At 43.5% G+C, this 13,876-nt stretch overlaps 1 protein-coding gene across 5 annotated transcripts; it reads left to right on the top strand.

Moving 5' to 3' along the window:
• Positions 1-1,142: 1,142 nt before the first annotated feature.
• On the top strand, positions 1,143-10,698 carry etv5a (ETS variant transcription factor 5a). 5 transcript variants are annotated; one of them, XM_020621722.1, is made up of 13 exons: positions 1,143-1,328; positions 2,976-3,099; positions 3,268-3,364; positions 3,496-3,543; positions 3,827-3,877; positions 5,631-5,754; positions 5,871-6,173; positions 6,300-6,622; positions 8,240-8,302; positions 8,675-8,743; positions 9,015-9,184; positions 9,282-9,389; positions 9,822-10,698. In XM_020621722.1, exons 2-13 carry the CDS (start codon positions 3,052-3,054, stop codon positions 10,050-10,052), a joined length of 1,635 nt encoding a protein of 544 aa, XP_020477378.1. In that variant the 5' UTR covers positions 1,143-1,328; positions 2,976-3,051; the 3' UTR covers positions 10,053-10,698. The 5 variants fall into 5 exon arrangements, with proteins under 5 accessions (XP_020477378.1, XP_020477381.1, XP_020477379.1 ...); XM_020621725.1 differs by having other exon boundaries at positions 2,964-3,099; positions 3,271-3,364; positions 9,282-9,383; XM_020621723.1 differs by having other exon boundaries at positions 2,964-3,099; positions 3,271-3,364.
• Positions 10,699-13,876: the final 3,178 nt, after the last annotated feature.

Below are 13,876 nucleotides of genomic sequence, written 5' to 3'. Positions count from 1 at the left end.
AAAGTACAATATTCCCCACTGAAATGTAATGGAGTACTCAGTGGCACAAGTACCTCAAATGTATACATTTTTTCAAATACAAATGCTTCAGTAAATTGCTTGTTTTGTGTACAATACTGACCTTTTGGCACTAAAGTTGCCTTATTTTATTGTTGTGTTTTATATATTTTAAAAGCCCATCTAAAGCCCAGCATTGCACACTTCACTTAACTATAAATTCTGTAGTATGTGACCTTGCCTATATACAAATAAACATTAAAATAAAAGAATGTTCATAATGATATAACAGTATTTCAGATATCATTTCTATATTGTTTTTGCCATGATTATATTTTCTCCTTTACTGTTCATATTAATCTTCAATCATTTGCATCACTCCCCTGAAACATGAATCTGTTATATTAATACTTAAGTTACTTTAAATGTGAACTTAATTTCAATAAGGTCCCAGTGGTAGAAGTACTCTGGTCTGTTCCTTAACTAAAAGAAACAAGAACACGGTGTAGAAATAATAAATACAAGTCACTGATTCAAAGTTTTACTAGTATTTGGAAAGGTGATTTTAAAAATGTTCTAACTGTGACTTCTTCACACACGGCTAGGTAATGTATAATGTTTATTGTATAATAATCCATCATAGTTTATTTGCTGATTATATTTTGTAGAAATTATTTGGATTTGTGAAAGTTTTTAAATAGATGTAATGGAGTAAAAACTGCAATGCTTCCCTCTGAAATATACTGGAGTGTAAAGTAACATACAGTAAAACAGAATTGGTACAAGTACATAAAAATTGTACTTTATAACAGAGCTGGAGTAAATGTTCACCACCGTGAAGTGAAGTGCGTCGGAGGCAGTAATTCAGTTAAAATCTCATTTATTGTGTAATAATTTGTCTGCAATGTCTCTGCAGGTTCCACTCTTTAGAACATTTCCACTGCAGCTGGCCCTTTAAGAAACACAAGTTGGCACAGATGCTTGAAAAAATGTGAATGAAATCCAGCCATTCATAAAAATAGGCCACTGCTGCGCTGTGATTGGCCGAATTAAATTCATGCATAATTCATGATTCCGGAGAAGCTATTGGCTGCTTATTTAACGAACAGCCGGGATCCACCAATCAGCGTGTGGCGCTGCGTGCAGCTCGAGCTCAGGGGAAAAGCGGCGGGGCATGAGCGAAAAGCTCAGTCAAGTTTTGTGAGTCAAAGGAGACACTTCAGTGTATCAGTGCGCAGGCGACTGCACCACTGGCGACACGTTGCTTTTTTATTTGTGGATATTTCTACAGCTTTGTTTCAATATTGAGGACGTATTTACACGCAAGCAAGGTAAGCTGCAACAGTTATTTCGGCCAGAACTTGCTTTAATGAAGCCGTGTAATAGCTATTGTAATGCTTTTTAGACTACAAATGAACGCAACGCCATCTTATTTAAAGATATTTACTTTGGCAACCATTTTATATCGGCTGTTGTCTCAATAAAATAGCCATGTGAGGAATTTAAGCCCAGAGTGTGTTGCATTTCGACTTTGGATTATCTGTGTGAATATTGGCTTTGGCTTATCAACGCGGTCTGACGACTGTTTGTGTTCCTTTATGAATGGACGGGCCATTTTTTCGCTCCCTGTGTTTCCACACGGATCGAATTTCACTTCATTGAGAAAAACAAGAGAGGGATGGGTGGGGGAAGGGCGGGAGGGGAGGAGGTGTGATCGTCGTCCCCCAGGACGGTCCCCGAGACTCAGCTGAAAACGTCGAAGTTTTACCAAAAAATAGTGTCAAAAGTTGCGCAGAATCCAAGTTTGACTGTTTACTTTTCTACTGCGATAATGCTGAAAGCGAAAACCCTGCTAGATGTGTGGAGCTTAGTCTAATTCTTGGTGCGTTTAGAGCCCACATTCTGTTATATATGGCCCACATTCTGTTATATATAGAGCCCACATTCTGTTATATATCCTAAGGCTCAAGCCCTATCATATAATATTCCTAGAGTCGAGGCCGCCTTCATAGACCATAAGAATGTCAATATTGGAGTTATTTTTGATAGTAAAGTCGTTTGCCTCAACGAGTATACTGTGTGAACAGTAGGTCAAAGTATAGAAAATAAAATGAATACTAACCTCCTGCTGATTTACACACTATATGCTCCACATGAACATATTTAAAGTGCGTTCTACTGTTATAAATGGTGTGTGTGCGCTGTAATTATTATCCAGCAGCTATCCTTCATTCGTTATCCGTTAAAGGAGATAGTGAGTCATATCACTCAGCTGAGGGAGATGTGAGAACACAGAGCAGCGCTAGGGTCTTGGTGTTGTGTTATTGTTGTTGAAAGGGAACTTTTTTTGTTCCTGGTTTCTAACTGGAGTCTTGTGCACAGAGGTCTGGGAGTTGAGGTGATAACAACCGGGAGACCCAGCAATAGGTGCAATCCTTGTTAAGACACTAACCAGCTTTTTTTCTGTTCTGTTTGGGGAGCTTTGCTTTGTAGAGCATGCCACAGACTCTGAAGAGAGGGGCTCCTCTTTCCAATTCTTTCGCTCCAAGCTGATTACAGAGGGGCAGGGTGCCCACAGAGGGCCACTGAGCGTGGCTTATATAACTGTATTATATGTGTTCTGTAATGACTGCGTTTACCGTGTGTTGCTTCCTCTAACTCAGCGCTGCTCGGATCAAAGAGCTGTTTGTTGCTCAAATAAAAGACTCGGGGAGGATGGTGGCCAGAATAAGAAGCACTGCACACAGAAGGGTGTGAAATAATGGAAGTGAGGTGAATCGATAGCCATGCAACTTAGTCCCAGCAAAGCAAGTTTGGGCTTGTTAGACTGGAAGGTCTTGCTGTTTCGTCCCCCAACCCTGATGTTAAAGTGACATATAAATGGAATATTCAGTGCTTCCTGTTGTGAAAGTATGAACTAGATTTCTTAGCGGTTCCTTCACACCTAATTTATATGTGTTTTCCAGTGATCCACACAGTGATCCGTACACTGTCGTTTTAAAGCGAACACCCCTCCTCCCTCCAGTATCGGAGCCCCCGACTCACCCGGGTAACATGGACGAATTCTACGACCAGCAAGTCCCGTTTATGGTCCCACCCAGTGTAAGCGTCACACACCACTTCCTCACATTTGGCTCTACTACATATGGATGGACCTTCTTTTGGTCGCCGTAGATCACTGTACACTTAGAGTACACTTTCATCTGCAGCGTCCACTGGGATGGAAGTGACATCCTGTGTTGATCATCTTGTTCATCTTCTCCCTCCCAGCAGCACAAGTCTCATGTGGAGGGACCACCTCACAACAGGCCTCTGAATGACAGGAAAAGGAAATTCGTGGATGCAGAACTCGCCCAGGACACAGAGGGTAATGTCACTGATGTGAATGAAGGAGGCGTAGCCCATGTTTTGTTTTTGTTTTTTTTTTAACTGCTGATTAGCTCTGCAGTCAAAGTGGTGGGAACCTGTGCTCAGTAGCTTTCACTTCTTGGTTTCCAGAACTCTTCCAAGACCTCAGTCAGCTGCAAGAGATCTGGATTGCTGAAGGTGAGTTCTGTTTCCTCTGTCTGTCAAACACTGCAGAATAACTTCAATGAAATTATTTTGCTTTTGTGAAAGTTGTATTACTTTGGATGTGACATATTGCTGTTTTTGTGTTGACAGTCACAGAGATTGAGTTTTTAAAACCACTAAAGTTATTTCCATCAGATAACCTTCCTTGTTTTTCTTTCCACTGTCTTTGGGTGCATGACGGTTTCAGTGTTTGTTTGTTAGCATAAGAACTGTTGGATTTTTCTCACGCCTGTGATTTTCTCCTGTATCTTTACAGCCCAGGTGCCTGATGATGAGCAGTTTGTCCCAGATTTCCAGTCAGATAGCTGTGAGTACCTGATTTTTGTTGTCCCTCTATGAGTCTGTAGTTGTCCAGTCCTGATCAGGATGTTTCAGCCCTGAGTGTTCCTACCTGATTTGGGCAGGGATTCAAACAGCGGGCTGAAAATCGTGCAGCGTTTTAGCGGCACTACATCAGAATATTTCTTCTTTTTGATTTGAGTAAAGAGCTCTGATTCTGTCTGAGTTTCTGACTGTGACCAGATGTCCAGGGTACCCTTCTTTTTATCAGAACGTCTTCATCCTGCCGAGGACAAACCCCGTTCTTCATCGTCAAAACACTTTGGAAAAAGGCTGCTCTCCCTCCGCCCTCCCTCCCTCTCCTCCATTTTGAGTTTAATCAGCCGATTGGCATGGGGCATCACATGAGCCAAGCTCCTAATCTGATTTCACACTTTCCCGCACTCAGACCCTGCTGCTGAAGTGGACTAGATTCTAGTGGATATGGCAGCGTCAGAGGTGCCTGTTTCAGTCCTGCTCCCCAGAATTCACTAACTTGCTCCATATATGCGCCTGTTTGTCTCTGCGCATTGCTGAAGGCTGCAGGTGAAGGATGTATTTGAACTGTGCCCAGTGGAGCATTTTATGACCTCCCCTCGCTTCTGTCTTCCTGAGTTTATGTTTTTGACTGATGCGTAGGAGATGTGGACAGGGTGTGGCTGCTGCCTGTCTCTCTCAGGACCGCCTTTTAAAGCTCGGTTAGCTGTGAGCTGGCCACGAACCTGCAGTGCTGTAACATATTATTGTGGTTGATGCATTGACATGTATGTATTTTTCTAGAGGGCCCCATCCAAGGTTGTATCCGTACAGGTTTACACTGTGTATAATCAGTGTGGTGTAGTCCTTGACCTTGTATTGTGAGTACACTGTGTGTTTCTTGGTACTTGTGGGATACAGAGAAGTATTTGGCAGTCACTGTTCTCTCCATCAGTTCCCTATTCTCCAGTAGGAAATCACAGCTCCCTTACTTAGGCCCAAATTCAGTATGATTTGCTTTGGTGTGGAGGTGCACTCTAAGTTTAGAGGTGAGAAGTTGAGAACTGGGTGCGGTTGAGATGCTACAGCAGAGGGGTTTGCATGTAGGGTGCACCAGTCCAAAGTAAGAAAAGATGTCTAATCTCCCCATTATTTACTTCCTCCCTGTGTGAGGCGACTCACTCAAGCCATTAGGTTTCACAGCGCACACAGGGGAGCTCACGTGCCCATTGTTAGCCCTGCTTTAGGTCCATCAGCACTCTGGCTGATTTATTTGGCTCCAGCTCCTCTGTGCCTACGGATCTAGTTTCTGCCTGGCTATTATGTGGTGCCCCGGAAACTGCAGCCAATACACAGAAAGCTGCAGCTACTGTCTAATGGTTACAGCATGGGAGAAGAAAATCATTCATTGCCATTAGATTACAGCCACACTGATTCACGGCTATTGGTATTGGCCTGCCCTAATGGGAATCAGACAAGAGGTTTGATAGCCTTTGTGTGTATAGTGCAGTTTGTATCATGCTACCTACGGTGGTGGATAAATGGTTGTTTTGAGAGTGCAGAGTTGACCGTCATTAGGCCAGATGATAAATAGCTGCTAAGTGGCTCTGTCAGTCAGGGGAACACACAGACACTGTCCATGCATCCATTTATCCATCAGTTCCAAATGTGGTTAAGATAACTGCTGCACTTCTGTTTATGGCTTCTATTAGGTGATATCTGGAGTTTATCTAATGTTCTGAGTTGTGTCGTTTCTTTGTATCCAGTGATGTTTCATGGCCCGCCTGCTGCCAAGATCAAACGAGAGCTGACTCCCTCCAAAGAGTTTTCTCCCTGTCGCCAGGACAGGAGTCCCATGCTCTCCGGAGAGAAGTGCCTTTACAGCTACAGGTATGTTAGTCATTGCATCTGTAGCAGTCAGCAGCCCGTGGATGGCGTACTGATTATCACTCTCAATTGAAAGAGTTGTGACTTAACCTGTCAACTTTGCCCCATCTTTCCTTCAGTGCCTGTGACAGGAAGCCCACACATGGGTTTAAGCCATTAACTCCCCCCTCCACACCAGTGTCACCTTGTGGCGCCACCAGCACAGCAGGAACGCTCCCACTGTGTGAGCAGAACCCCTCTCCTCACCCCCATGTAGCCAATCCGAATATAGGGCCCCGTCCACTACACGTACAACAGCCTGTATCTGCGAGTGCAGGCTCTCCCAACCAGCAAACGCTCCCAGTCCACAGCCACAGCTCGCCATTTGCCATGCCCTGTGCCCCCATCAGCCAGGATGCCAGTAACTTCACACCCGAGCACAGGTGAGCACTCAGTTTAAATGAGTGTGGGATATTAGCTTTTTGTGTTCCAACATAGTCTTACTGTGAGCAGAGTTTCCAAAAAGAGCCTCCATCACATTGTCTTGCCTCTTCCCCCTACATCTTCAGGTTCCAGAGGCAGATGTCAGAGCCATGTCTACCTTTCCCCCCATCAGAGAGTCAAGGGCTCCCCCAGTTCTTGCCACAGCCTCCCTGCAGCAACAATAACAGCCTGCAACGTGACGGGCGTCCACCATACCACCGGCAGATGTCAGAGCCTCTGGTGGCTGTTCCACCTCAGGGCTTCAAGCGAGAGCTCATCGATCCACGGTACACTGAGCAGGGCGTCCCCACCATGGGTCCCCCAGGTCCACCCCCAGGTCCTCCACGTCAGACAGCTTTCCACCCCATGGCCATAAAGCAGGAACCTCGTGACTTCTGCTTCGATTCTGGTAAGTAGCAGTGTTTAGAGCAAAGTGGTGGCTGATAAAATAAGTTAAGAAGAGTTCATTTCTTCTCAAGATGTCTCTGTTTGTCTGCGCCTGCTCAGTGAGGATGTCCCCTTGCTAGCTGTATGAAAGTTATTGTCTAGGGCTGTGTGTGAGAAGAGCAGACAGAGGGTGAGGAATGTGCCTGGCCATGTTTGTTCTGGGTACTAACAAATGCCTGTGAGTTTTAGCATGCAGCAGAAGCCTGAGCACATAGGTACACACACACACACACACACACACACTCTTAAAGCCTAATCTGCATCATTCCTCCAGAGTCACACCAGTGAAGTGAAAGTAGGTCTTTTAGCTCAGCGTAAGCCTCTAAGGGCAAGAAGTAAATGGGTCATAGAGTCAGGTGCAGAGAACCTGGAGCCTACCTGGAATAGATCTAGGTAAGTGCACACAGAGGACTTAGTGGCCTGCAGCACAGCATGCTGATTGCAAGAGCCTGGAAAATCTAGACTTGGTTTGCACAGAATTCACAGAGGTGCCAGTCCTCTCCCAGGACTCCTCTCAGTGGCGTCAGAGTTGCTGTTTACTCACGTGGTATAAATCAAAGAAGCCAGAGCAACTGTTGGTGCATTGTTTGATCCTGACGCCCCCTCACCCAGCTGGTGACCCTGCTCTGCTGCTGCCTTAACATCCTTGTTTCCTCAAATTCTGCAACTTTTTTTTTTTTTTATCCTTTCTCATTGAGTCACTCGCATATACTCGTTCTTTTTCTTGCTGGTGTGTGACTGGCTGGCCGGTCAGTGATGTAATGGCAAATCCTCTTAGCTTCTTATGGCTTTTTAAATAACCTACATCACAGAGGCCTCACATCTTTAGATGGATGGCTCATGGAAGATGAGCATGTTCGGCATACCAACGTGGAACATATTCTCAGAGCACTGCTGGGTGGTCCACAGAACGTGCCACAACCATCCATGTAAAGAGAAAGCCACAGTGTAAATCCATGCATGATCAGTCTTTGAGAAAGGAAGTTTCCACAGTTACTTTGTTTTCAATTGTTTCTTTTTCTCTACATGCTTGGTGGGACTTGACAGTAATGGTTACTCCCTGCGGACCTTTTCCTAAGTAAGAGCAAGGAGAGAGAGACTTAAAGCAGCACTAATTCAAGATTGATCTGTGATTTTTCTTATCAGTAGACAGGAAGCAGAGTAATGGGTGGGGCTGGAGACACTGCAAACAGAAGACAGGCCTTGACCCCTCGGGGGGGGGGGGGGGGGGACAGGCATAACTGTCATTGACATTTAATGCAGCCACCATGGTGCTAATCCTTTTTTAAGGTTTTGACAGACATGCAGTGAATGTTGTGCATTGACGAACATGGCCATTGGTTGGACAGAAAAGCAACCACTACATGTTTTGACCATTCATATCCATACTGAACATTGCGACTTAACATGCTAACACAGCTCCGACTGCAGATAGTGTATCAAAGCTATGTGCCTTTGTATACACTGGCAGGGCTCCAAATCTCTCTGTCAGCTGGGAGGTGCACTTTTATTTATTAGTACACATTTGATAAGACTGAGATGTTTCTTTTCTAAATTTATACATGTGTCTTCTTTACAGAAGTGCCTAACTGTCAGTCATCCTTTGGGAGAGCGGGGAGCTTCTACCAGAATAACCATGAAAGTAAGTTCATGTTGTTGTCCTTTTGTCTCCGATGTTTACATGCATTTATTAGTAACGTCCATTCTTTGACCCTGAACCTTGTGACTTACTGAGCTGCTGAAAGCTCAGCATGGTGAGAGAATAGTGCAGCAGCATTTGACTGACAGGGGAAGTGGATCTGTCAGTGAAGCCAGTGTAGCTGCTCCACACATAGAGAACATTTCTCACATCAGCAGCTGGCGGAAACTCAGTTCTATGCAGGCCTCTACTCTTGGGAAGCTGCCTGGTTATATTGATCTATCTGCAGTTTGGATCTGTGGGTTGAACACGGGCACGGTTTCCTGCGCTCTTTGATCTGATCCTTGCTGTATTTCTTTCATTTTTCCATTTCAGGCTTCTCCTTCGACAGAGATCCTCAGCTGTACTTCGATGATACCTGTGTGGTCCCTGAAAGATTAGAAGGTAAGACTGAAAAACACAGTTAAAAAAAAAAAAAAACATTCAGTAGAAACAGAAAAAACATGGTTTCTGCAGTACAGCATGCTCATAAAGTAGGAGTCGAGTTCTTTGACTGCTCATGGTGCATAATGAACAGCAAGTCCACTTCACAGTCACCATCTGGCAGGAATGTCTCACCACACTGTGGCCTGGTGCTCTCTCTCTCTCCCCTTCTGCCTCTTCATCTCTGTCTGTTCTCTCTTGTCCTGCTCCTTCCTTCTTCTTCCACTCATAGGTAAAATAAAACAGGAACCCTCTGTCTATCGTGACGGACCTCCCTACCAGCGCCGGGGGTCCCTGCAGCTCTGGCAGTTCCTGGTCACTTTACTGGACGACCCGGCCAATGGCCACTTTATAGCCTGGACTGGTCGTGGCATGGAGTTCAAACTAATTGAGCCTGAGGAGGTTGGTCCCGGTTGCACTCTTATCTTCTCTCGTGTTTTGCACATAAACCTTTGAGACTGATGCTGCGGATTTGTAACCCATGGACTCCGTCTTGCAGGTGGCTCGTCGTTGGGGCATCCAGAAGAACAGGCCAGCCATGAACTATGACAAGCTGAGTCGCTCGCTGCGTTACTACTATGAGAAAGGCATCATGCAGAAGGTAAAGGCACGTTCACCTTTTCTATTTTCTCCCACTACCCTCTCCTCCAGCAATCGTGTGCTGTTTAGGAGCTTAAAATAGCAAAGATGGGGATATTTGATTATAGCCATCAGGAGGCTTCTTGTGCAGAGTCTTATCGTAGCCAGTGGCTAAATTGTTTCAGTGAATTCTAACTTGCAGGCCTCATCTGTTCTGTTCTTCTTTTACTAGATATATTGAATGTTTGGTGTTTGCTGCCTTCAGTCAGATCAGGCTCCAGACAAATTAAGTCTTAAATTAGATTTGAAAATATAGCGTAGGTGGATCGGTTAGGGTGTTGTTCAGGAGTCAGATTACTATACAGTACTGTTAAGAGTCTGCAGAGGAAATTGCACATTTATCCAGTAAATATGATGTTATTCATGCACTCAAAAAAACATTGTTTGTGTTGTTTCTCAGGTGGCTGGTGAGAGGTACGTATACAAGTTTGTGTGTGATCCCGAGGCTCTCTTCTCGATGGCCTTCCCCGACAACCAGAGGCCCAACCTGAAGGCCGACCCAGACAGTCTGCAGGGGTTGGACGACGACACTGTGCCCCTCACCCACTATGACGAAGCCGCTCCCTACCTGGTGGATGCTGGGGAGCCGTGCGTGCCGGGCTTGCCCTTCTCAGATAGCTACGGCTACTAATAGACCTGATGCACATTACACATGTACACACAAACACTCCCAAAATTTCTCGACGCCCACTCTTAAAATCCAGAGCTGGAACTGTTGAGCCACTTGGAAGGAAAACCTCACACTCTGTTCCTTCAGTTCCCTCTCCTGCTCCCTGGAAACCCTTCATAAAGCTCCCCAGCTACAAATGAACAAGGGAAAAACTTGCAACAGCTCTTCTACTGCACCAACACACAAGAGAGAGAGAGAGAGAGAGAGCAAGAGAAAGGGAGAGGGTTGTGAAACCAGTGAGGGTGACCTGGACTTGGTAGCTCTGCCCACCTTACAAGCCTCCTGAAGTAAGGCAGGTTGCTATGGAGACCAAACAAAATGAGGTCACAGCCTGCCAACTTTAAAAGTACTGACAGACCCTCCATTTGTACAAGACGACGAGACTTGTTCCACTTCAGATTTTGTGACAATCTTCTTTTCTTAAACCTGATCAACTCACCAACAGAGTAAAAACAAAAAAAAAATTTAACAAGATATTCTGTAGTTGCCTTTCTGGGTCCATTTCCCCATCACCACATCTGAACTGTGAGATCCGTTAAAAAGGGCTTTAACTTGCAAAAACGGATTAAAAAACAAAACCTATTCTAAACCCACAAATCAGTTTTTTTTGTGTTTTTTGTGTTTTTTTTTTTTTTTTTTTTTTTTTTAAATGTGCCAGCTCTTCTACAGTTTTGTTGAGACTTCAGAGACCCCGAACTCTCAGGTTTCTGGGGTGTTGCTGTATTTCAGGCTAGCTGGTTGGGCTGCTCTCTCGTGTAAATGTTATGTTCTTGTATCTGCTTCTCTATAAGAGACTTCACCCTATGGCAGGAGCCCACAGTCTATACAGTACACTTCTCTCAACCTCTGTTCAGATATGATCGGCTCCATCTAAAAGGGATACAGAAAGCGATTACATATTTTTCCAGAAGACTGATAATTCATAAAAGCCTAAGACATTATTATGTATGATAAATGGTCATGTTGCTCCTTTTTGTATTTCTGTCTGGGTGCTTACTGTTTCCTTAGCAGTGTACTAGTTCCTCTGATGCACCAGTATGGCAGGAGCATCAGGATGTTGCATGCAAAAAAGCAAAAGGGTGAAAAGTTGACACCTTCAGTTGGACACCTTTCTACCAATGACAGGAGACCTCTACTTTTCTTTGCATGGTGTAATCAGTCAAGACTGTCCACTAACATATCGCATTACTGTCTTTGGACAAAGAAGATGTTTGTGATTTTCTTAGCTTTTTTGTGGTCATTATCTCTTTCTGAATGGGGCAAAGACAAACTTATATAAAGTATATATTTTTGCTATAAGGCTGCATTTGTTTTGATTTAATGGATAAGCTGTATAGGTCTGGCTCTAATAGACGTACCTTTTTAAAACCCAATCTCAGTCCTTGGGATGCTCCTACTGCAGACTGTTTCTTTAAAGTGGTTTCTGTGTTGGGCCTAAGAATGGATGAGAAGATGTTATTATCCTGCCTTTAGGTGTGTGTGTGTGTGTGTGTGTGTGTGTGTGTGTGTGTGTGCGCGCGCGCATGTGAAGGCCCAAGCTCTGGCCAAGGCCACAGTGAAGACACACATATGATGGGATCCACTCTGAGCACAGGGATCGTCTGCACTTGTACAGGCTTCAGTCCCCTCACCTTACAACGTGCTTCTTACACTGCTGAGTTGATGATCATCTATACTGGGTACAATAAACACTCCTCTATGGTTCACTGCCTGCAGTCTTGGTGTGTTTCTTCATGTGCTCCCCCACCTCCCCGCTCCTGCTTGCAATAAGTCTGTCAGCTGACTGGCTGCTGTGGTCTGGCATCAACTGTGCTTGACCTGGCTGATTCATGAGTCACATGCCTCTCCTTTCTGATGCATTTCTTGGTAAATGATTTTGTTTTCCCCTGCGGCAAGTGTGTTTTAAGGTTGTGTACAAGCAATAATTCATTGCATGTGCACTGTTTAATTTTCATAACTCTAACTGTTACTTAAGCTAATTTGAGTATTTTAGCAGTAATGTGTAGTGTTTTTTTTTTGTTTGTTTTTTTTAACAAATCCAGATGATGATGATGATGATGATGATGATTAAGTTTAATTTACAGTACCCTGACACACAAGGGGAAGGTACTTTTGGAAATAAAACCACAGTATGTTGAGTGCTTTTGGCTGCTGTTAATACACACAGTATCACAGTCTACAAGAACAATCTATTCACCATTTTAATATTTATGGATTAGTTATACTTTTGTGTTCCCATGGGCACGTGTGAATAACCAGTAAATAATTCACAGCTGGACACCATAAAACCTACCGTGAAAAGTATTTTACACAAGGAGACGTTTCTGACTTTGCTGTTTGCTGCTTATTTGAGTTTGTGGAATTATTCATGAGGTTCAAGTATTAGATTTGTCTGAAAGCACAAAGTAAGCTATAAATATTAAAATGTTCAATCTGTGCTCCCATGCTCTACGACCCGAGGTTAAAGTGTAATCCACAAGCTGAAATAACATCAGGACAAATGAACTTTGATTTAAGGGTTTATGCATTAAAAATATTAAAGGTTGTCAAAGTATGTTTAGCATCCTCACATTTTACACTTACACTGTGCATATTCCTAAATTAGTATTATTCTTAATATACAGTATATGAGGCATTATCATTAACATATAATTACATGTTATTAGATTTATTTTTAACCAGATTAACACACAACATGAGGCTGTATAATATTTAAAACACTGAGTAGAAATACACAATAGGCTAATAATTACTTAGTTTCAAAAGTTTCCCTTTCCATTATATTAATGCATGCACATTTAAGTGATAAGTGAATTTTAGAAACTTATTTTGTATGTAAAATCTTAGAAATGTAAATAGCAACCAAAGTATTTTTATTTATAGAGCACCTTCCTAAAATAGGATTTATATTTATAAAGTGTTTTACAGAGAATGAAAACGGTGAGGACATGTCTAACAATAAAAACAACATACACCATAGGACAAGATTAAAGTACAGTGTAACTAAAGCCATCACATCAATGTAGTGGACTAAAGTATTTCCCTCTGAAATGATGTGGAGTGAAGTAGCATTAAAAAGAAGTACAGCTCAGAACCGGACCTGAGTCAATGCACTGTATGTTTTGAGTTGGCCATTGGCTCTTATTAAATTGTGTATTTGTCTGTGAACACTGGGTGGACTTGTGAGTTACATGACGTTTCACAACTTGTAATATCTGTTTCATTTTCCCAGCTTACCTGAAGCCTTTCTTTGTACTGTGTCTGTCTTGTAATATCACTGTGCTGTTAAACTTGTCGCCAGCAGAGATACATAGCATGCTGGTATCTGATAAGTAGACTCAGGCACAGTTTTGATGGCCAGCAGCACTCAGTCTGGTGTTGAGTCAGAGCCTTATCAAACCACAGTGTAAAAGCCAGTAACACAGCCTGGCAGGCAACTCACCATTGATTGAACAAGCAGAGTGCCTTTCAATACTATGAAAGCCCTTTTAGTGTGCTCATGGGAAGTGCCCTGCCTTGATATTGTGTATGTGAGAGTATAGCTGCTGCCAGCACTCATAACAGATGCTTTTTTTGGAATAAACTTTACTCCTAGCTATGTTTTGTGTTTTCCTCTTTCACTGAGAGCAGCTGGTGGAGGTGTGTGTGCGGGTGGCCTCGATCAAGACAAATTTAGAAAAGTTCACTTCAGGTTGACGTATTTGACTAGTGGAGATATTGTCGATCATGTTAGTTCATATCACAGCCCTATCATTGCAACACTGTGGCACTGTGACCCTTCAGAA

Source organism: Monopterus albus, unplaced genomic scaffold, assembly GCF_001952655.1.
Source record: "Monopterus albus unplaced genomic scaffold, M_albus_1.0 scaffold266.1, whole genome shotgun sequence".
Taxonomy (NCBI): domain Eukaryota; kingdom Metazoa; phylum Chordata; class Actinopteri; order Synbranchiformes; family Synbranchidae; genus Monopterus; species Monopterus albus.
Note: the sequence above shows the minus strand (reverse complement) of the source record. Positions and strands in the feature narration are given on the sequence as shown.

Excerpts from the sequence above, each read along its gene's own strand:
- etv5a (XM_020621722.1), top strand. The coding sequence starts at position 3,052 with ATGGACGAATTCTACGACCAGCAAGTCCCGTTTATGGTCCCACCCAGT. Across the intron at positions 3,100-3,267 it reads CGTTTATGGTCCCACCCAGT|CAGCACAAGTCTCATGTGGA; the intron begins GTAAGCGTCACA and ends TCTCCCTCCCAG. Across the intron at positions 6,174-6,299 it reads AACTTCACACCCGAGCACAG|GTTCCAGAGGCAGATGTCAG; the intron begins GTGAGCACTCAG and ends CTACATCTTCAG.